This window comes from Pituophis catenifer, unplaced genomic scaffold (assembly GCF_029215685.1).
Source record: "Pituophis catenifer annectens isolate HBS135680 unplaced genomic scaffold, rPitCat1.0.hap2 SCAF_3, whole genome shotgun sequence".
Classification (NCBI taxonomy): domain Eukaryota; kingdom Metazoa; phylum Chordata; class Lepidosauria; order Squamata; family Colubridae; genus Pituophis; species Pituophis catenifer.
Window position 1 is genome coordinate 186,543,014 of NW_027256883.1, and position 24,654 is coordinate 186,567,667.

A 24,654-nucleotide genomic window follows, 5' to 3' on the forward strand; every position below is an offset into this window, starting at 1 on the left:
ATATCAGCTGGCCGGCGCATGCATGCATGCTGGAGCTGAGCTATGGCAACGCTCATGTGCCCACTGATATGGCTCCATGTGCCACCTGTGGCACCCGTGCCATAGGTTCGCCGTCACAGACCTAGGGCTTTCATGGTAACAACCAGTAACTTAATTTGCATTTAGAAGCCAATTGGTAGTCATTGCTTGCAAAAAAGCAGAGAAATAGGCATATAGTGCCCAGTGGCATGGGCAATCTATCATTGCCCATGCCACTGCATTCTTAACCAGTAGTAGTTTCCAAGTGGTTTTCAAGCACACTTGGAGACTTTCATGTGGACATTATTGTAAATGATACCTTTTTATACAGAGGAGAGACTTTCTCAAATGAAGAGATAAATAGAATATTCCAAGAAAAATTACTTGAGGAAGGTTGGCTCTTCTCCACAAACACTCTTGGGGCTAAGAGGATCCTGAATTAACTTGAGTATTTTTTTTTTCTGATGCAGACTATGAAAGGCATTTGGACTCCTTGATGTCTTTGTCAATTTCATATGAGTGAGAAAAGTCTTCACTGATCTTTGCTGGGTGGACTTTAACCTGAAAAGGATTTTGGTGTTTATAGGGTTCACTTCTTCCTTGAGAAAATCCTGAATAATCCTTAAAATCCCTTGTAATCTTTATAAAATCTACTTTAACACAGGCACATTACCCATAATTTTCTATGACTGAGCATACAATATATAAGGAACATTATTTATCCATTATCTTACCTGGAATTCATCTTTTATCTGGCTGGAGTTTGTTTGTGGATCCAATCTGCTAATGTTGTAGTATATAGATCTGAATTCACAAACAGGAATGGCAGTGTTGCCACAAAGGCACGCTTCCAGAATGGCATCATGAACAAACACATACTGCTCCTAGATATCAAAAAAGTTAATTTCTCATCATCATCTGGGTCTTCAGAAGCAATTGTAATGTCTTTTACTTTAATGAAACTTCCAAGAACTTCAGTTCAACAAGAAAACAAAACACTTTCTTGATCCAACAAAATTATGCAGAGTGAGAAGTCCTTATAATTTACCATTGGATGTATAAGAAGGATTTTTTCCCTCTCTCTGGACAAATTATATCCAGAGGGAGCATATATTACTGTATTGGTGATGACTGTATTATAAGAAATATCATCATTTCAGTAGATTAAAAACTATTGAAAATGAGCTTATTTTAAAAAAGGTAAAGGTTCCCCTTGCACATATGTGCTAGTCGTTCCCGACTCTAGGGGGCGGTGCTCATCTCCGTTTCAAAGCTGAAGAGCCAGTGCTGTCCGAAGGTGTCTCCGTGGTCATGTGGCCAGCATGACTAAATGCCAAAAGCACATGGAATGCTGTTACTTTCCCACCAAAGGTGGACCCTATTTTTCTACTTGCATTTTTTATGTGCTTTCGAACTGCTTAGGTTGGCAGAAGCTGGGACAAGTAACGGGAGCTCACCCCATTACATGGCACTAGGGATTCGAACTGCTGAACTGCCGACCTTTCTGATCAACAAGCTCAGCATCTTAACCACTGAGTCACCGCGTCCCTTGAGCCACCTCGTTCCTGAGCTTATTTTGCTTACATATTAATCTATTTTATCATTGTAATTGTTTATGTCTAGTCTACAGAGCCATCATGCCATTTTACTGTCTACATGGTTGAATAAATTGCTAGGCCTAAATCCTCAATATTTTAAATAAAGATAGAATTTGATTCCATGAAATATTCTAACCATAAAATACTCTGTCTAGTTTCATTGTTTGTTAAGCCAACTGACTTATTTTACTCATTAATCATTTGCCAGAAGGAAAATGAACACAATCACAGTTTCCTGATCAATAAATATATCTGAATGAACTCGTAGAAGATCATAAGCACTCTTTATTTATTGATTGACTGGTTGATTGAATTTCTAGGCTGCCCAACTCCAAAAAGACTTTCACCAGCTTCATAAGTAGAAAGAATCAACATAATTTAAAATTCTAACTTGATTCTAAAGATTTCAACCACTGAATCTTATAAAATAACCTCAAAATGTACTGTGTTATAGAATTTACTTGAATCTTAGGTAATTAGAGAAATCTAGGAAAGCGCTTATAATGGTGATTGTATTTCAGCTCACGGAAACTGATATGGGTTAACTATTTCAACAGAAAATACACTACGAATATAATGTTGGTCATTATAAATCATGCTGTTTGAATCTGTTTGAACATAGGCTTCATTTTTGTATGAATCATATATTTTTAAAAATGGCACTTGGAAAAGATGACTTTTCTACAGTGACCTCTTTCAGTAAGAATTTTAGCAAAAAATAATTGTATGTATGTATGTATGTATGTATGTATGTACTGTATGTATGTATGTACTGCATGTGTGTATAATAGCAATAATGGAGCTTAGAAGTATTTTATATCATAGAAGGCAATGTTACTAAATTAAGATGACATAGTTTATTAAAATTAAGCTAGTGTGCTGAAAATATTTTGAAATATATATTTTCACAAGTTTATCTCTTATTCTATTTTATTCAATTTACATCCATCTGAAAGTACTGAACGTTTGCTTAGGAGTAGGCTGAAAAACAAGAGAACAAAAAAGGATACCTCTGTCTGTACCAAGTTAACTCTCTGGGATCGCAACTCTCTCACACAATTAAATATATCCACCACACCTTCATTTTCTGCCATGTCAAGCATGATGTCTATGGCAATGAAGCACCCTGTCCTCCCAGCACCAGCACTGAAAGAGAGATGGAAACCAGAACAAGGATCTCATCAACAAACCATGGAAAAGCATAAAGTGGGGGTGTTTGTAGACTGCAGTGAGGATATACGGTGCAAATGCAGCTGAATTTTTTTTCTTTAGTCCCTCTTTGCTACAGATCTGAGCTTTACTGCCTATTTCAGCTTCCCTTTGCAAAGCTGCAAAATTAAGAAAAAAGAGAAGTAAAAAAAAGTACTGAGAGAAAAAAAGAAGACATAAAATTTAAAAAAAAATCAAGTTTGGCTCTCGCCTTTGTCTTAAATGAAACCTGATGAAAGAGAGATGAGCTACATTATTTGAAACAGTCATTATTTCACTTTCTTTGTTTTAAGCAAGTTTGTTGTTTATTTCAGAAGGGATATGTCTATAAAAATCTGCATATTTCCTTCTGCACTTTGGCCCTTGAAGATTAGGCAGGTTATTTGTGGACAAAGGAAATTAAATCTGATCACAAAATGCCAACTTTTCACTAGTTTGACAATATAGATGTTAAAATTTCTGTGAAAATGTCCAAGCTATTTGGAGTTCTGAGTGTCATAATCTTTCAGGTATGTGTGTCTTGCAGAAGTATTGTTCCAGCTTTATCTGGCATACAGAGAATCCAATCTGCACACTGAATGTTGTAGTAGCAGTTAGGAAAGAAGGGAAAAGAAAGGACTTTTCTGCACACATAAAAAGAATGTGTAAAGAAAAAGACTGAGCTAGAACTTTTCCCCTGAAGTCCTAATTTTGTAATTCAAGTCTATTTATTTAGATACCACATATTCCACAAATACATTTTGTTCACACAATCAACTTTAAATATACTAAAATCACATTTTTCCCAGAGTTCATTTAAAGCATATTTGAATTTAAGTACCAGAAAAAAACTTCAGAGAATTGTGCTGGTTAATTTAAAATCCCACAATCCAAAGTAATACAAATGGCCACTACTGCAAAGTTACTAATGGTAAAGTTGGATTCTCAGTGGAAAAAATATATGAACTCTGCATATATTTTATTCTTTAAATTGTTGTATTCCTAAAAATAACTCGGGGTGACAATAAATTATTACATGAATAAAATCCAAATTAACTCTGGCCATTTGTAAACATTGGCCTATTTAAGATTTAATGAAGCAGAATACAAACATAACCATTGGCTGCTGATATGGGACAACTGATGGCAGGAGAATTCCTGTCCTTAATAGTTAAGGAGGAATTTAGTCATCACTGTGCATATAAATGGTTGCTGGCTGCTGATAGTTTTCCAAAGTTAAGGTCAACAGTCAGTACCACAGAAAATTAATCTTCTAAAATTGCATGACACTAGGTATTTCCACTGCTTCTACCAAAACTTTCACCCTTGATTGACTCACAATGGCAGCCAGCGAGTCTCATCGGAAAATAATTTCACATTCTATTTCTGCCATGCACAGTTGTTCAGATTGGACAGAAAAAAATGATTTGCCTCTAAATGCAAATCATCTTCCCTGTCTCCTTTCTCCCACTGTGAAATATCATTCTGCAAACAGGAAAGAACATACAATGTTCCGGGATGAAAATGCAGCTAAACAAAATACTGCAAAATCCAGGAGATGTAAATAGAGTATGAATTATTATCAATCAGATTAAACTAGAGCTACAAAGGAACAATTGGTATCATCTTAATGAATATATGGCATTTCATTTTCTTTAATCCACTTTCCTGCTATTCAGAATTGTAATAAATGTAAAATTAACATAGTTAAATGTATTCTTAAGTATTGACCCATACTACCCATAAGGTTTTGAGATGAAAATAATCAGATGACCAATAGATGACATCCTGAATTTTTGCAGCCCTAACCTGGTTGCTCTAACTACCCCAGAAAATATCTTATTTATTTATTAAATTTATATGCCATCCATCTCACTATTGAGTGACTCCAAAATTTTAGGGAAATTTTGCCATCACTACTATACTGGATATTGCTATTTCAACACTTAACAAATAAAAGGTTAGGTACATGTGGGTCATTTAAAATTAAGAAGAAACATCTTCAGAACTTTATCTACTGGGATCAGGATCAAGTTGTCTATCTACTTTTAGAACAGTATTTATAATATGAAATATGCTTTGTTACAATAGAAAATGCTTCTATCTGATTTACATTTTAAAGATGATATTGCATTGAGAAATGAATGTTAATAATACTTAGAACTCACTTGAAATACAGTAGTTATAGCACCCTACTCAGGAAGATAATGAGCAATACCCAATCTAGTCTTCTACATAGGAGTCAAAGGTTATGTATCTACCAAAAGTGTATACTTATAATCATTATGGAATAATGAAACAATTATTCTATTTGCTTGGGACAAACTATATTTTTTTGAAACAGAGATTGATCAGAAGTGGATCTAATCAGTGGTTAAATCCGAATTGGTTTGCTACCAGTTCACTGGCCGCATGTGCACACTGTGTGCCAAACACACACTCTGCGCGCGCACGCACATGCTCAGTATGCACAAAAAGGAGGTTTGGGAAGGTAAGTAGAAGCAAGGAGGGATCAGCTGTGGCACGCAATTTAGCTTCGCTAGAAAGCAGGATTTCCTGTTTTCTAGCTAAACCCCGCTGCACAGCTGATCGTAAGAAATACCAGTTCAGAGAAACTGGTAGCTTTTTTAAGACTACCGGTTCGCCTGGTAGCTTTTTAAACTGCCAGTTCAACCAAACTGGTAGCTAAGTACCGGTTCGCCTGAACTGGTAGCTCTTAAACTGCCAGTTCAACCAAACTGGTAGCTAACTACCAGTTCGCCTGAACTGGTAGCTTTTTTTTTTTACTACCGGTTCACCCGAACCGGTAGTTTTTATCACTACCGGTTGGCCCAAACCAGAGCGAACTGGTAGCATTTCACTCCTGGATCTAATGTGATAAATAAATGCAGTTGATATACAGGTCTGTCCCAAAAATGTTTTTTCAAGAGACAAATGGACTTTCTGGTTTTTCTTTGAAGACGTTCCACTTCTCACCCAAGAAGCTTCTTCAGCTCTGAAGAGGAAGTGACCTGGATGACTGAAAATCTCCATAGATATTTACAGAAGATTTGTTGTGTGGTAAGATTTTGGATAATGCAACATTCATTCTATCTAGCATAATGGAATGACTAGTAAGCTAGGGAAGTAAGCAGCACTGGAGAAAATGGATGAAAGGAAATGACAAATGGAAACAAAGTTTGTACCTGCAGTGTACAACAATAGGCCCTGCATCTGGTGGGTTGAGAAACTTCACTTGTCGAACAAAACCCAAGAGACCTGTAGCATAACAAGGAACCCCATGGTCAGGCCAGCTAGTGAAGTGGAATTGACGAATTTCTCGAATCTCATGGTAGCCTTTCTGAAAAGGATATATAATAAAAAAAAATCATCTATTCTCTTTCATAACAATTATTACTACTTAAATATAAGTTGTTTCTTATTTAGGTTGAGACTAGATTTACCCAACAGGAAATCAATCTAAATATAAAATTTCACTTTACTTAGAATGTTACAATGAAAAAAAAAAAACATGCTTCTATTATCTTATTTATGGGGTACCTAAAACAATCAAACAATTTTGAAGAAAAACTGTGGGGGGAAAATAATTGATCTTTCCTTCAACTCTACTTGCATCTTCAAGTATTTCATGTCTCTGTGTGTTTTCTGAAAGTGAAAAATGAAAAGGTGTGCTTATGTATACGTGCATTTGTCTGTGTGTACATATACATGTTTGTACACATGTATGTGTACAATTTTGGTGATTCTAATAAAAATAAATAAATTTCAAGATTCATGAATTCAATTCAAGAAAATGCTGTGCAATTATCCCCTATCATTCCTTGAACAAAGGTTGCTTAAGAAGCTGTGTATTAGTAAGCAATCATATCTTTGCTTTGTTAAAGTTGGCAAATTCACATCCAGTATATGATGATAAATATCTTGGCAGTAAGGAGTAGCAAACTAGGTTCAAAAAAGTAGAAGTATTCCAATTACCTCCAAAGCTACCTTCTATATATTCTTTTTATTTAGAAAGTATACTCAGTGAGGCTGAAATCCAAAGTAAGAACAATGGAAGCATGCCAAATAACTATTCTGAAAATGCTATGATCATACAAATTATAGTAATATAGTTTTAGCTTGTTTTAGTATTTCAAAAATGTATTATTCTGGTCATGATGATTTCTGAAAAATATATATTTAAAATTAGGAAACATTTATGTATGAAAAACATATATTATGTATGTATGCTTTTCTGCCATTCTGCTAAAGAATGCCATTCTGCTAAAGAATGACATTCAGAAACAAGTAGCAATTATTTAAAAATGCACTTACGTACATAATCCAATAGTTAGCAATATAATGCTTGATACAAATAATAATATAATGAAAACCTTTCTGGAAACAATTCAAAGTGCTTTCAAATAAGATTTTGGTATTTCTTTTCTGCTGTGTGGCAAAGAAATAACATCTTATCTGAAAGCAGAGAGAGAAAGCTAGTATTCTGTTTATTCTATACAGCAATATTCTACCAATTTCTACTTATGGTATGAAGGATTATCTTCCTAATAGTATTCCTCCAAAGTTTCATCCTTTTTCTTAAGAAAAAGAGAAAGAAAATAATAATGTAGAGTAATGATAAGAGTTTAAGTCTAGGTGCTATTGCTATTAAGATGAGTGTTACTTTGCTGTAATAGTGAGAGCAATCAACATAACCCTAATGGGATGATGGGCTTGTCTTTGCTAGATAAGATCAAATAGAATAGAAATTTGGATTTGATGGTCTAGGCAGTCTCTCTGAGTTCTATGGTTCTATTTACAATTCTACTTATCACTGGTATGAATTCCCTTAAACTATGGGAAATTATTAAGCTATGCATGAAAGTTGCTGTTCTGTAAAGAGGTATCTTCTCTGATTCTGGAGATAATGCATAGCATAATGCATGTTTTTGTCCTCCATGTCTCTATTTAATTTACTTCATATACTAAAGTGTATAATGTATAGTGATGATTTCATATTGACTATCATATTTCTTAATGAAACATGGAAAGAAATGGATTTACTGGAAAACAAATTAGATGATGAGGAAGGTAGGACCAATGTATTCTTACTTTTTGGACTGTAAAAGTACGTATGACATATTCTGCCAATGGTTCGGTCTCAATTAAGGTCACTTTGATATCTCCATAGACTTCTGTGTCATCAGGCCAGTATCTGACACACTTCACCTATGGAGGGGAAAGTCACAAAAGTGAAAATTAATGTATGACATTGAGCTGTAAGACATTGTTTTCTAGGTCCAGATATGGGCCTAAAACAGGGGTGAAATCCAGCAGGTTCTGGCAGTTCTGGAGAACTGGTAGTGGAAATTTTGAGCAGTTTGGCGAATCGGTAATGAAAATTTTGAGTAGTTTGGAGATCCGGCAAATACCACCTCTGGCTGGCCCCAGAGTAGGGTGGGAATGGGGATTTTGCAGTATCCTTTTCCTGCCACGCCCATCAAGCCACTCCCACAGAACTGTAGTAAAAAAAAATTGAATTTCACGACTTTTCCTGTAGAAAAAGAAATCAGAAGACACTGCATAGGACCTCTCATGTGCATGGCTGTCTGCATCAGTTATTAGTAACCCAAAAGGACCCAGAACAATAAGTATTGATGTAATTTATTTGTTTTTGTATAAGTGTTTGACATATGAAACCTATTTGTGTATGGAAACCTTTTTCAGACTATATTTGCAGTACTTCACTTTGAATTAGACTAGTAAGGTACTTATATGGAAACATAATTTTACATATATGAATAGTAATACATGAACAAATTCTATTATGATTGTTGTAGTGTTTGTCAACCAATTTGCAAGTATTCAAACTTGCTATCCTAACAATATTTGTCATGATAAAATGATGATCTACATTAAAGTTGGGAAAGTGATAGCATAAAATATCGTTCATTCACTGAATAGTTAATTCTGATTTTACTGTACAAAGACAAAAGGAATCCAGTCTAACTTTGTCAGAACTGAATTCTGTACACAATAAAATTCAATCAAAGTGGGGGGGGGAGGAGAGATGACATCAGGAAAGTTGAGCAAAAAAGAAAGAAGGTGATGGAAAAGAAATGTATAACTAACATTAGGTAATTGTGCAAAATTGCTGCTGTTATAAGCTCCAGCTAGATAAAGAGCCTTTTTGTATTGATATGTTATGTGCCATCCAATCAGTGTCAACTCTTAGTATATATTCACCCTTCTTCAAAATGATCTGGATAGATTCTTCAGGTCTCCTAATGGTGTATCCATCACTGCAGTAATTAAATTAATCCACTTTATTCCTAGTCATTATCTTCTTTTTCCTTCTACATTTCTCAATGTTATGGACCTATTATGATCTTTGCATAGTATGTCCAAAACATGGTCATTTGAACTTGGCTATTTGTGCCTCAAATGAAAACTTTCCGTTGATTTGTTCTATGATCCATTTCTTTGTTTTCCTGGCTACCTATGGTATTCTCAGGAATCTTCCTCAATGCCATAGTTCATAAAACATCAATATTCTTTTTATCCTTCTTCTTCAAAGTTGAACTCTGACATCCATAGAATGGGAAACCATTGCCTGCATGGTTCTGATCTTTAGAAGTATAGACACATTATAGAATGTGAATATTTCTTCCATGGCTTTTATTCTTACCCTACCAAGTGCTAGGCTGCAGCATGTTTCTTGACTTCTGGTTGCTTGACTTCTGCTCCTATTAATAATTGATCTTTTAAAAACAGAAAGTGTCTATCACTTCAGTATCTTCATTGTCAATTCTAAAACTGGCTGTGATACTTTTATTAGTTTGATCTTTATATTTAATCGTAGTCCCCCTTTTTTACTGGATTCTATGTCTTTTATTACCAGAAATTGCAGATTATTTGTTTTTTGTTTTTTTGCTATCAGAATAGTTTAGGTTTTCCACCAATTTTAAAGCCATGTTCGCCTTTTTAAAATTAGCCTCCCTTAGTATATGTCCAATGTATAGATTTTAAAAATTAAGAGTATACAGCTTTAACTCACACCTTTGCTAACTGTTTAATTTTTATCATTGTTGATTTCAGAAAAGGCAGGCACAGCCACACACCTCTACATATCAATGATTCACCTGTGGAGATGGTTAGCAGCATCAAGTTTCTGGGTGTGCAGCTAATGACTATGGTAGCTTGGTCACCCAACAGTGAGGCACTGGTGAAGCGGGACTGCAGCACCTGCATTTTCTGCTTCTCATGAGAAAAGTTCATCTTCCTTCCCCTGTCTTTACCACTTTTTATAGAGGGAGGATCGAGAGCATGCAGGACTGTCTGGTTTGGAAGCATTACTGCTTCAGACAGGAAGGTGGTGCAGAGAGTGGTGAGGATGGCAGAAAAGATCATTGGTAGCTCACTTTCTTCTATCCAGGACATAGCATATAAGCAATGCTTGAACAGAGTCCACAGGATTGCCTGGGTCACTTACACATCCTCTTCATGACCTATTTTCCTTGTTGCCTTCTAGGAAAAGGCTTCATGGTATCCAAAGTAGAACATCTAGATTCAGTCACAGTTTTGTTCCATATAGCATCAACCTTGTGAACTCTCAAGTTTCCTCTTTCCACTACATATTCAAAATGGACAGTGATTAATATATATATATATATATATATATATATATATATATATATATATATATATGTATGTATGTATATCAAGCAGGTATATAATTAAGTATGTATATAGCATTTGTATATGTGTGTTATGTATGTGTTTGAGTAGATAGATACTTTCTCTTGAGAGCAGGCAACAGAATTTCATTTTTAATCTGGGCCAGTATGGTCACAGTAAAAAAAATGACTATCTTCTTCTTCTTCTCGTCCTCCTCCTCTTCTCTTCTCTTCTCTTCTCTTCTCTTCTCTTCTCTTCTCTTCTCTTCTCTTCTTCTTCTCTTCTCTTCTCCTTATCTTATCTCATCTTCATCTGTCTTTTATACCATATCAGAGGGCAAGTATTGTATTTGTTCAAATGCTTTAAAATTTGGGAAATCAGAGTAATATAGATCAGAAGTGATATCATACATTGCTGCAAGGTAAGATTGCTTGAAAATTTTGATCTGTGTACAATGCGATACGAACTTATTCTGATTTTCATCTAATGTGCAGATTAAAATGTAATTATAGTTCAGACTTCATTAAATTCTGAGTTCTTAGCTCAAACATTTATTTAAAAACATGTTTTGTAAGTTTAGAAATGCAGTTATCAAATTTATTCAGAAATCCATATTATTGTGACAACACCAAAATGTATTTTAAAATCTGTATTTAAATGCAAATTTGAAGTAGATATTGAATATATTGCCACTTAATGTGTCAGTGGTGTATAGAAGCCTTCAAACTGAGCACATGTAAGAATGATATGAACCACAATATATGACTGATAACTTTGGAAATTAACATCTTACCCTGCCAACTTCCACCAGGTTGGTGACCATAACAACACTTGCTGAATTCTCCTGCCAGATCATCCTCCAAAAATCCTTCACTGTCTCTTGCATTGGCCCTGAAGGCAGAATAAATAAAACAAAAAAGATCTTCCAAAGATTACTTTAGCACAAACATTTCAATTTATTTGTCTGTCTGCCAACCACCCTTCTACTACCAAAACAAAATCTCCTAAGTGTGCCCGCTTATTTTCTTAGGAGAGGTCTGAAGAGCGATAGATCTGTTGAATCATATGAGTAACTAGGATTTAAAATACTGTGCTAAACTTTCAGTTAGTACCACAAATAGATATAAATACTCATAATTGAAGGTCACTTTGGAGTAACATGTGAGACAAATATAGAATATTAATTTATGCTGGGATAAAATGCTAGGTCTGGTAAGAATACTTACGAAGTATAAATGGCATCAAGAATTCTAAATGCGCCCTTAATTATAGGGTGAGATGTTAGGTGATAATACTCCTGGGTCACATTTTAATTACCAAATGAATGTGTGATTTTTAACAGAAATCTTTTCATTGCCTTTGAGAATTGGGTGCTAGGTTCTGCTTTTTATATTTCTGATTGTGTTTTTCATCTTTTAAAAAACTGTATTGCAAACGTGTGAAAAAATAGCATTTTGGGGAAAAAATAAAATTAAAGGATGGAACACAAATTTAATTAATTACAAAGGAATCTTACTGATTGCAATATGATTCCTATGAAACCAAGTGCAACACATGTGAAATTTCAATTATTATGTGTAAAAAAAAACCCCAGGTGTGTATTAAATTGTCCTAAACTCAATGCTTATGTCAAAACAGAATTAAACTCTTATTTTTATCTTTAGAAACATATCCTAAGCTAACATGTCCAAAAAGAAAAAAATAAATGCAAGAATTCATACTATTATTAAAGAAATAATAATTAATTTGAAAAAGAACTTTTAAGTGAATCTATGTTTAAATAGCAAGGATGAATAACAAAGTAAATAGATCTCTACGGTACTTTGCCCTAAAGCACCTACAATAATTTATCTTCCAAATTAATGGCACTACCAGCTTTCAGGCATCTTTATATCATCTATTTATTATTTTTATAAAATCTTCACATCCTCTCATTCAGACCACACTCTGTTTCTATAGTACTTACCCTGAGTTGCAATGTAATGGTGAGGCCGGTGGTATCCCTAAAAAGAAGACAAGGAAGGGAAACCTATTGAATTTCAATTTCAGGCACAATTCAGATATGCATTTGATTTGTTAAAATTTTGCTTATAATCACAAAAATCAATGTTGTCTTTGACGCATCTGAAGTAAGAAAAGGGATATGAAAATTGCATTTCCTCTGTATCCTCAGGACAGAGGCAGAAAATCCCCAATCATTCAATTATTAGAATTAGAGTATGAATTAGAGGAAAGATAGTGATGGAATGATGGAGACTGGGTATCTGGACCTTGGGACAGACAAAGAGACAGGTAAAATCTCCAGACTATATTTTACAGCTGGAAAACAAATGAGGCTTTCTCAAGGTGACCACTGCAGACCTCTAAAGATCATATCTGAGCTGGGATACAAAGAGTCCCAAAAATGTTAGTTATATAAAACTACACTGAATGAATTATTTATGATATGAATTGCCTCAGACTTCCTGATAGTTCTAAAAATTCTGAAACCATTTATGTATCAAAAAGAAAGGAGTTTTATGACTAGGCATAAAAACTATACCTTACTTTCATATTGCCTGCCTAAATCATATTCACTTTAGGATTTAACTTATCTTCTGTGCTAATAAAACAAATTTGGAGACATTGGTGTCCCCTCATCTGTGGCACACACATCTGTTTCTTGTCAAAGCAGAAGAGGTCATTAGCTTGAATGTGGGTTGTTGTTTTTTTAAGGAAATCATGTAGAGTATACATTTTTACATGTTTTCCCTTTTCTTAATTGGAGGATCTGTTAAAAACACTGTGATTTAATTGACAACTATAGAGGCTTACATGAGAAAAGAGGATGTGTAGTACTTTGCTAGAAGTTACAGACTTAATTTGCTTCAAAATTCAATTTTTTATTAGTCAGATGAATATATTTAATTTGTTAACTTTATCCTTCTTTCTGTTCTTTAATTTCACAAAATCTCTTCAGGATACTTTATATATAGATTTACAATAAACACTGCATTTCAAGTTCCTGATCTTTTTTCAACAATCAGTACATTGATTAATATGGTTACACTAACAACATGGGGTGGTTGAGATCATGGGAAGAAGAACTACCCCTTCAATTTATTATTTTGTCAAAATTCAAAGAAAGCTTTTTAGACATTGGCATTTGAAGGCATTTCATTCCTTTGTATGTTTACCTAATAGTAAATTCCACTGATCTCACAATATTCTTCTTCAGTGTTAAACTAACAAAAAATTTCTAAGATTGTGAAGGGTGATTGCTAGTTAAAATAAACAATATTAAACAAGTAATGAACAATACTTCAGAAAGATGAGCAAATAATCCGACACAGAATAAGACACTTTCCTATGCTCATAAAATAATATACGGTATTCAATCCCATTCAATCCACATCCCATTCAAATAAAGATAGTCAAAAACAGAAAATTGCAAGCACAGTATGAGCCTTATTCAATTAGTCAATTAATTAGTAAATCATTAATTTGTATTGGCTTTGGGATGAAAATTTTGATCCAAACATTATACGTTCTTCCTCTTTGTCTGTTTTACAAAATTCCATTTGAAGAAATGTGTCTGATTCTTAAAACCCTGGACTCTATCTTATGATATGAGTGTGATTTAGTAATTTCCGTCCCCTTGCTTAGCAAAGGCATCACTTAAACCTGCAAAGTATCAAGTAATTGGATCTAGCTCCATTTTAATTTACCATCATCCTCTACTTACTTCTAGGGGAATTTAGTGGAGTAGATGTTCATAAAAGGTATTGGCTAGTGTACTGCTACTGTCTTCTACCAAAATATAGTTATTTAAACCTAATGCAGCCCACTAAGTAAGGATCACACCCGAAGTCAATTTGCTTAGTGATTCTTCAAACAGACATCTCTCTGTGCAAAAAATATTTTCTTACAACACTTACATCAATATAATTTGCATTAATGTAATCTGAATGGGGATCTCCATCTAGTAACTGCAGTCTCACCCTGGAGTGATCATCTGTAAATAATTGGTAGAAAGTGTTAATATTAAAAGAACATTAAACCAAAACAAATAGGAATGCAAAAATGTACAGTATACAAATGGAGAAAACTTGGAAGATGTTTTCATGTTTATGTTTCCATTTAAATGTACATAACATTGGTTCCAAATACAATGGCTAAACTATCCAGCAATATGTTTATTGTGTACTTTACTGTAAATCCTGATTTGTTAAAGTCCTGCTTGAACTTAATATAATCCGAATGTGGTACAGGTTTTGTACTATAGTATTTGTTGGACCGTATTTTGAATCATAGCACAAGATAATATAAACCACACAAACCACACAGGTGCCAGAACATTGTCATTTTTTAAAAAAATAAGATGATGAAAGAGGCTTAGGTTTTCAGTGATATTTGGAGATTTGACTTTGATTTTATATTTCTGTTGTTAATTACCAAGATAGACACATAGTAGATATGCATACAATATAAATAGAATGGATGATTTGTGTTAGATGATACCTTCAGTATCTGTTTATGTTAAAATTCACTGACAGGGAATCAGCCATGAATCAACATACAGGTTTTAGTCTGACCTTTAGTCTTTGTTTAAAGACAAGGATCAGGAGAATAGACTAATCAGAAGACGAGATCCAGCCAATTTATCCAGCTATTAGTTTTAAGTGCCATCTGCTCTTGCAGAGAGCTCAGGCTTTTTGTTTTAATGTACATTTGCTGACAATACAACACTTAGGTAGACAGAACATGAGTCAATTTCAACTGAATATGGGAAGGATTTTACAATGCCAATTTTGAGACATATCTATTGTAATGATGGCAGCAAAAAATTTTTTTCTACAGCATAAAGTCCTGCAACAGTTATCCTTCTTAATATTCAGTGTTCTTATTAAGATTTTAAGTATTGTAAGAGTTATGAGATTTTGGTTTCTATATGAATTTGCTTTGGTCACAAAAGTGAGAATAAAATAATCCTTTGTTTATAAAGCAAGCCTGTAAAATACTAATTATCAGAAGCCATGGAGGTGCAGTGATTAGAATGCATTATTGCAGGCTAACTCTGCCCACTGTCAGGAGTTCGATCCTGACCAGCTCAAGGTTGATTCAACTTTCCATCCTTCTGAGGTCGGTAAAATAAGGACCCAAATTGCTGGGGGCAATATGCTGACATTGTAAACCATTCAAAGAGGGCTGTAAAGCACTGTGGAGTAGTATATAAGTCCAAATGCTATTGCTATTGCTATTGCTATCGTTTGAGGAGATAGCAAAAATTCAGAAATATGTTGATAAGCTGGAACAATGGGCAGAAACCAGTAACATTAAGTTTAATAGGTAAAAATGCAAACACAAGATTGGGACGTAGTGCATGTATAAAGGATCTAGATATTGTGTTTGAGTTGAGCACAAATCCCCTGAGTGATGCAGCTACAGAAGAGCAAATACAATCTTAGCTGTATTAATAGAAATATAGTGTCAAGATTGTCTCTATTCTACAGACAATACTCAGAATATTGTATCTAGTTCTGCGCATTGTGTTAGAAAGAACATTGAGAAACTACAGCATGATCATAAAAGTGTAATCAAGATGATAAGAAGCCAACAAGGATTACAATTGGAGATACTGTATTAGTTACAGTATGTTTAATTCGGAGAAAACAAAACTATGGTAGTTGTCTTCAAATATCTGAAGGATTGTTTGAAGATGCAGCAGAATTCTGAGTTGTTCAGAATTGTTCCAAAAGATTGACAGTAAATCAGTTTATATTACAAGAAATACATTTTTTTACTAGCTGGTAAAATTAATTTTCAATATTTCTGCATAAATATGACTTAAAACATGATTTATAGGCAGTGTTGGATCATTTTCCTCAATAAATAAAAGAACAAGTGCAATGCTTTTTACTCATTTAATTGGGTTCTTTGTATCTAGTTTTAGGACTTGTGTGGAGAGTAGATCACATTTTAGGTCACATGTATGCAGAAATATTGAAAATACAAAAGGGTTGACAAACTTTTAAACCCCACTCTATGTTGCAGGCTTGCATAATTCAGAGCAGTGGTTATTCAACAGGAGACACACTACTGAAGAGAAGACCCTCATGTTTGTTATTATCACACAAAAACTGCAAGCCTTGACCTAGGCAACATTAATACTGTATATATAACTGTATATATAACAGGATCTAAATTCATGTACATTTGGATTATTTATACAGGTAGTCCACGATTTACAACTGATTGCTTACAGCCATTTGAAATTACAATGGATTTAGAAAAAGTTACTTATAACTGGACCTTGAAGTTATGATTGCTGCACCAGCCCGAGGTCACGTGATCACATTTTGGGCACTTTGCAATTGGTTTGCATTTATGATCAGTTGCAGTATCCCATGGTCACATGATCACATGTAATGACATTTTTTTGCAGGGGTTTTTTTTTGGGCAAAAAATGGCAAAAATGCCCATTGGGTAAAATGGGTTTGCACATACAACCATGTGGTTTGCTTAACTACTGCCATTGTAAAATTGAGTCTGGTCATATGATGCTCTAATTTATGACACCAATGACTTACAATCAAAATTCCGGTCCTGACTAAGGTTTTAAATCGAGGACCTATATTTCTTCTTCCCACTAATTATTAATAATCTTAGTTTTTGTAAATTAATTCTGGGTCATAATTTTTAGAGAAATTTTAACTGATTACTATGAAAATGGATTACTCTTTGTGAACTAAATGTGTGGTTTTATTGAGATTATAGAATTTTTCTGTAAACTGCTTTGAGCATAATGTATTTTTAGAAAATGCCAGTTAACTTTATTACAATCAAATAGACCATACAAAAACAAGCATCCATTTATAAAGTGATATAAATTGACAAAATAACTTCCAAACCTCCAAATACCAACTACTTCATTGTTAGAAGAAATTAGGGCAGCCACTTTGTGTCTACCAAGTGATGGCCACAAGTTTTTCATTTTTCTGCCTACAAGTCATCTTGCACACAATATGTTGTATATATCTCTCTGGATTTACACTCATGCCAGGAAGTGCTATGAATTAGTAAAAATGTTAAATTATTACATAGTAGTTATAATTTCAATCTTAATTTCTTGGAAAGGATCAAAAACTATTGGACTGATTTTCAACTAAATATAAACAAGTGAATGAAGAAAATAATAAATCAAAGCATAGCAAAAAATTCCAGTACAAAAAAAATATCAAAGGCATTCTGGGTTATCAGATTTGAACTAGTTAACTTTTGATTCAGTATTGAAGTGAGTATAGCCCCATACTTCCTATTTTATTTATGTTCTGAATTTAATAAGATGTTCAATACCTATCCTTCCAAATTTTTTCAACTATTTGTTTACAAATAGTTGAAAAAATGCAATACAACAATAAAATAAAAATTACAATACATATGTCACAGTGTTAGCAGTAAGAGGTACCTTTCATTATCCCATATGTCCACCATTATGTAACCTGCATTAGCTGCCAGACACTTTCTGGGTACAATTCAAGATGCTGGTCATTACTTATAAAACCCTTCATGGCGTTGCCTATCACAATTGTTCCTGCTGACCTGATACATTCAAACTCTTGGTCCTCTCTCTTAAACCTTATCATCTTGCAGGAGCAAAGAAATATTCTATGTATGACCATCCCACTTCTGGAACAGTGTGAGTAGCATCCACACACTGTAACAATTCTGGAAGGCTTACAAATCTAGCTCTGTTCCAGGGACTGCAGTAAATGTGGTTATGAGGCCCTTATTGTTGAATTTTTACAGTTATTGTTATGGTATATGATATTATTGTGGCTGGGGTTTTTTTTAGCTTGGGCTCTCTGTTTTCTTTTATGTTTTAAAATTTTAATATATATTTTTCTTAAAGGTTTTTAAAAACTAACCCAAGCTAATATGAAGTAAGAAAAAGGAAAAGAAAGAGAAATCAAAGAGAAGTCCAAAAAGGGAAAGAAAGAAAAAAATCTGTAAAGCTTCCAATTTTCAGTGCAGCTGTTATTGCTACAATTATAACTTACTTGATGGGTACAAGATACCTCTCTTCTTTCTATAATCTATTAAGTTTAATCATTAAAAGCATAAATCATAAGCTCATTTTTTTTCTCTTTCATGCAAAACATGTATAAGGGGTTTCCAGTCAGCAATACATGTAGTTAGTCTTTTCTCTGATCAAAGAAGTCAATTTTCACCAGCCATTCCTCCATTGTTGGTAATGCTGAATCTTTTCATGTTTGTGCACACCAGAATCTTACTGCAGTTGTCATGTACAAAAACAAAGTTCCATGACTTTTTTCCAACTGTTTGTCTACCAGTTCCAAAAGACAAATCATTGTATATTCAAATCCTCTGAATTAGAGCATGTTCTTGAATTTAGAATTTTCTAGCTTTATTACACATCCACCACAGGCGATAAAACGTCCCTTCTTGTTGTTCATAATTCCAGCATACGTTTGAAGTGTGTGTTTTTTTACATTCTAGATAATTTCTCTGGTGACAAATACCAATTATACAGCATTTTATAAAAATTGTCTTTAATATTATAACAATGTAAATTTCAATCCTTTCAACCACATATTTCCCCTCGGTACATCTATATATTATAACCAAAATATTGAGCTCACTTTATCATGCAATGTTTCACTTGTTCTTCTTCAGTTTCCAATTTCAATAAAAGTTTGTACATTTTAGCAATTACATGTTCATCATTTGTACACAATTCCATTTTAAACTCAGTCTTAAAATGTTCAAAACCATGAATTATTTTACCTACTTTAAATCTTTCTAATAATTGTAAATAAGACAAACATGTACAGTTATATTCTCCTGCCCCTCCGAGATCTTGTCTTGATTTTGTTTTATATTTTTCTTGACAATATTCTTGCATCTGACAATAGATTAGTCATTTGTATTTGCTTATTATTTCTCATCTGTAATATGATTCTTGTTCTGAGAGCTGCAGAAGTGTTTTCATGCATAATCTGGGTTTTTCTATTCAATATTCTCAATACAGCATATCTAACATAAGGTTTTTAAAATTCATGTTGACCTTGACTTTATTGTACCACAAATATCCATGCCACTCAAATCTCAGGCTTGGTTCTTCTACATCCGAAAGCCTTATATTTCTCAGCAACATTCACTCTTTCATCCAAACCAGGAAGCAAGGTGTAAAATACAATTTCAAATTAGGCAAATCCAGGCCCCCTCTTTCCTTTGCATCTTGCAACAACTTATATTAACTCATATATTCTGTTACTGGTGCATCAATTTCAGTAAAAGTATTGTCTGAAACAAAAGCATCATTCTAGATAAAACATTCATTTTTATCACAGAAATTTTCCCCAACAATGATAGTTGTATTTTGCCACATGTTAATATATCCTTTTTAAACTTAATTCCATAACATAATTAACATAATAATTATGTTAACCTTAACATAATTATTCTGAAATTGACACGCGGTTCATATTTAATTCATAAATTATGTTAAGGTTATTCATAATAACCTTAACATGATTATTCTGAAATTGACATGTGGTTCATATTTATCATAATGATACCCAAATATTTTACCATTTTCTCAGTCTTAAAACATGTTTTATTTATCAGTTCTCTTCTATTTTTTATTGTTTATTAATGTTAAAACCTATTGCTCTTTAATTTGTTCATTAATATTTCAAATCCCTTTAAAGCATCTCCCAGAATCAAAACCAAGGCATTTGCAAAAACCCTTAACTTCTAGGTTTCTTTTTTTAATCTTTATTTCTACTTTCCTCTCATCTTATCTTATATCTCTATTCAATATTTCCAGAAGAAAAATAAACAAGAGAAGTGGCAGTGGGCATCCCTGCCTTGTCACAATTCACTCCATAAAATCCATAAAATAAAATTTCTAAAACTTTAAACAAAAAAGCCTAATTCAAATTCTTAAAGGCCTTTTCTGTATCTAAGATCATCAGTGCAGCTTATTTTTTTTATTATGTTACTCCAAGTAAAAACCCACAAAATTATTGTCTGTCTATTAGCCAGAAACATTTTAAACAATTTGTAGTTATTTACAATGCAACAAGTAAATAATTACATCATCTTATAGTCTTCTAAAAGTCAGATTTTGTCCCCCTCTAGTTATTAGTGTTATATTGGACCCTTTCCAATATAGGATAGAGTTCATTGTGTATTGCAAAGGTTGCAAAAATTCATTCTCAAAACATTTATAATTAGAACCTGATAATCCATCTGGTTCACTCATGCACGCTCATGCGCAACACTTCTGCGCATGTGCAGAAGCATCCGGTGTGGGTGGGCAGATCCTCCTGCCACCGCTGCTACAGGTTTGCCCAATCCAGCAACTCACCACTGATCTGGTCCAAGAATCCTTCTTAATTTAATATTTTTATAGCTTCAGAAATTTCTTGTATTATTCATAATCTGTCCTCAGTAAATTTTGTTTCTTTAGATATTCATCTATTTTCTCTAGAGAGATGTCATTTTTTTTATAAAATCATAATAATATTGATGAGATGCTTTTTGCATGGCCACTTTGCCATTAACACCATATCTCCCTACTGTAATTTCAATATAATTTTCTTTTCCTTTTCTTTTTTATAATTGATATGCTACCCTTGATATGCTACCCTTTATTTGCAAGCTCAACTTTTTTTGCTTTACATAATTCATTTTTATTTCCATTTCTCTTACTGTTAACATACATAATTGCCATTGAAGATGTTTAATTTGTTAAGAGGCACTTGTCTTCTCTGGAGAATTCTTTAGTTCTTTTTTTTTTTTTTTACTGCATCCAAAATAGCAGTCATGTTTTTTAATGTGCATTTGGAATTTGTACCCAGACTCTATCGGAGTCGGCAGTCATAAATAATAATAGTAAAATAGACAAAGTAATAGAAAATGAAGATGCTAAGGTACTCTGGGACTTGAGAATTCAAACAGACAAGCACCTGCCATATAAAGACTTAGCAATTGTTGATAAGAAAAATAAAAAGGTCTGGACACGATAGAACCTGGAGACAGCAGAACAGAAAGACAAAATCTGGAGAAAATCACAAGATACAAAGACCTGCAATTCCGAAATATTTGGAGCACCATTTGAACACCACCAGCACTGACAAAATCACTACAAGTCAATTGCAAAATGCAGATTTACTAGTTGCAGCTTACTTCCTGCGACCATACATTTAATACTATTAAACAACAACATCTGCCTACTCCAGGTCCTTGGACTTGAATAGGTGGACAAAAATGCCAAATCCAGTCTAACCATGTGATTGACTGCCACCAAGTACAACAACATTTTTTCTCCCTAATCATTGTTATACAGAGGAAAATCATTCTCAATCATCTCTTACAAGGTGAGTAGCAATTATAGTTCCAGTCTTCCAAAGGATTCTCAGACAGTTAATGGCCTTCCTTCATGACAGCTTTAGTACTAATCTGTCTTTGGATGGAGGATTGTTTCCAAAACAAAGTCCTCTATTTTATGTCACTTGTGACACATTTTTTTTAAATAAAAAAATATCCCTACTATTTCTAAGAAACGTCATTAATTGCTTTCTTAATTCAAATCAACAATTATTCCAGGAGAAAAAGTCATTATCTTGCTATCTATTCTCCAGCTCTTTTCATTCATAAACTCACATGTCTATTTTGTCATTCATTTTAGCAGTGCTTAAGCTTCTCCTTTTCTTGAACAATGATTCAGCTTTGTAAACATTCTCCTAAAGGTTAACATCTTTTTAATCAGTTTGATATTGCTTTCTTAGCACTTTCTAGCTACCTACCTTGTGCTCAATGTTCTATGCCCCATTAACACTCTTAATAAATAAATTATCATTCCTCCTTTGTGTTGTTATACAACTTTGCTTATATATCCTGGATTCAATTTATTTTAATTTATGTGAATTAGAAGCTGCATTGTGGTTTAAGTCAGACTCCTAGGTTGCACTTGTACCCTTCAAACACATTACATGAGCCTTTAAAGCATTTTTAAAGCATTATCATTTGTGCAGCTATTTTGAAGTGGAAAAGGTGTTTTTGAATGTGATTATCTGAGAAATCTATTTCCACTTCCTTAAAGAGAATGCAATTTATTGGTTCACCTAGAAGCCACATAGTTCTAGAAGAATACATACTGAGTTAAGGAGCACTAAGCTCATTATACCCTAACATTACATAAAACTCCAGTAAAAAAAAGTGTGGCCTTTTAGGGAGACACCAATAACAGAATAAAAGAGTTGGAAGGGACCTTGGAGGCCCACTGCTCGGCAGGAAACTCTATACCTGTGATGGCGAACCTATGGCACATGTGCCGCAGGTGGCACGTGGAGCTATATCGGTGGGCATGCAAGCGTTGCCCTAGCTCAGCTCCAGCATACATGTGCATACCAGCCAGCTGATTTTCGGGCCTTCCGGGCCCTCTGGAAGTCAGGAAACAGACCTCCAGAGGGCCTCTGGGGGTGGGTGGGGAAGGCCCATTTTTCGCTTTCCCCAGGCTTTCTAGGAGCCTGGGGAGGGCGAAAACAGCCTTCCCCACCCCCAAAGGGCCTCCAAAGGCTGGAAACAGCCTGTTTCTGGTGGGACCGGAAGTTGGGAAACAGGCCATTTCTGGCCTCTGGAGAGCCTCCAGCGGGGATGGAGAAGGCCATTTTCATCCTCCCCAGGCTCCAAGAAAGTCTCTGGAGCCCGGGGAAGGTGAAAAATGGGCCTACCGGGCCCACTGAGCCATTGCGTGCCAAAGTGTGGGGAGCGGGATGTGTGTGCATTGAATTATGGGTGTGGGCACGTGTGCACCTGACTCTCCCACATTTCCCCCATTTTTGGCACGTGATAGCAAAAAGGTTAGCCATCTATTTCAATAGTTGTCCAATCTCTTCTTAAAATCTTCCAATGTTGGAGCACCCACAACTTCTGGGAGCAAGTTATTCCACTGATTAATTGTTCTAACTGTCAATAAATTTCTCCTTAGTTCTAGGTTGCTTCTCTCCTTGGTTAGTTTCCATCCATTGCTTCTTGCCCTGCCCTCAGGTATTTTGGAGAATAGCCTGACTCCCTATTCTCTGTAGAAACCTCTGAGATATTGGAACATGTCTCCCTTAGTCTTTCTTTTCATTAAACTAGACATACCCAATTCCAGCAACATTCTTTATATGTTTTAGCCTCTAGTCCCCTTGCTACACCATCAACAGATATAGCAAGTGTGTCCAAATCCTCTCCAAAGCTTTTCCACTTTGAATTAAAGTAATTCTGCATGTTATATTATATGTATTATGCTGTAATTTAACATTATATTATTATATCTTACATTATATCTTACAAAATTAGTGAACATAATATAATTATTCTGACTAAATTCTGAAACTTTTTTCAGACATGTGGGTGGGGTAATGCTTTCTATAGATATCATAGGGTTTGTGACATTTTAGAACAAGTACATGAATGATCTTACTTTAATTTATTTTCTAAAGTGCCAACTAAAGTTTATCAATTGTCCAAAGTCACAACTTAACAACACAGAACAATCGTGAAAATCTAGCTGCCATGCTACTGGTAATATTGCAACACAAATATTGGTTTCACTCTGCAATCCAAAACAACGAGAACAAATACACAGAAGTCTCTCAAATGTGGTAGATCTGTTTTTTCGATCACAGGGAAAATTATTTTAGTGAGCTGTTATATACCAGCTAGTTTATGCACTGAGATCGATAGAGAAGTCCTGTTTATGATTCCTTCTTTGTATAGGTAAAGGTAAAGGTAAAGGTTCCCCTCGCACATATGTGATAGTTGTTCCCAACTCTAGGGTGTGGTGCTCATCTTCATTTCAAAGCCGAAGAGCCAGCGATGTCTGAAGACGTCTCCGTGGTCATGTGGCTAGCATGACTAAATGCCAAAGGCACACGGAAAACTGTTACCTTCCCACCAAAGTGGTCCCTATTTTTCTATTTGCATTTTTTACATGCTTTCGAACTGCTAGGTTGGCAGAAGCTGGGACTAGTAATGGGACCTCACCCCATTACGCGGCACTAGGGATTTGAACTCTGAACTGCCAACTTTTGATCGACAAGCTCAGCGTCTTAGCCAGTGAGCCACTGCGTCCCTACTTCTTTGAAATGGACTAGTTCATATATCTAGGGTCTTCTTGGTGATAGTAGCCCATCTG

General features: G+C 34.4%; 1 protein-coding gene across 1 annotated transcript in view; it reads right to left on the minus strand.

Annotated features, from left to right (window-relative positions):
• The window catches only part of PTPRT (protein tyrosine phosphatase receptor type T), a 680,289-nt gene that overhangs the window by 20,624 nt on the left and 635,011 nt on the right, over positions 1-24,654 (minus strand). The window contains exons 21-27 of the mRNA XM_070939969.1: positions 14,378-14,454; positions 12,427-12,463; positions 11,254-11,351; positions 7,896-8,012; positions 5,990-6,144; positions 2,627-2,762; positions 753-902 (exon numbers count right to left, since the gene is read on the minus strand). Of these exons, the coding sequence (XP_070796070.1) occupies positions 753-902; positions 2,627-2,762; positions 5,990-6,144; positions 7,896-8,012; positions 11,254-11,351; positions 12,427-12,463; positions 14,378-14,454 (770 nt within the window). The remainder of the gene's footprint in view (positions 1-752; positions 903-2,626; positions 2,763-5,989; positions 6,145-7,895; positions 8,013-11,253; positions 11,352-12,426; positions 12,464-14,377; positions 14,455-24,654) is intronic.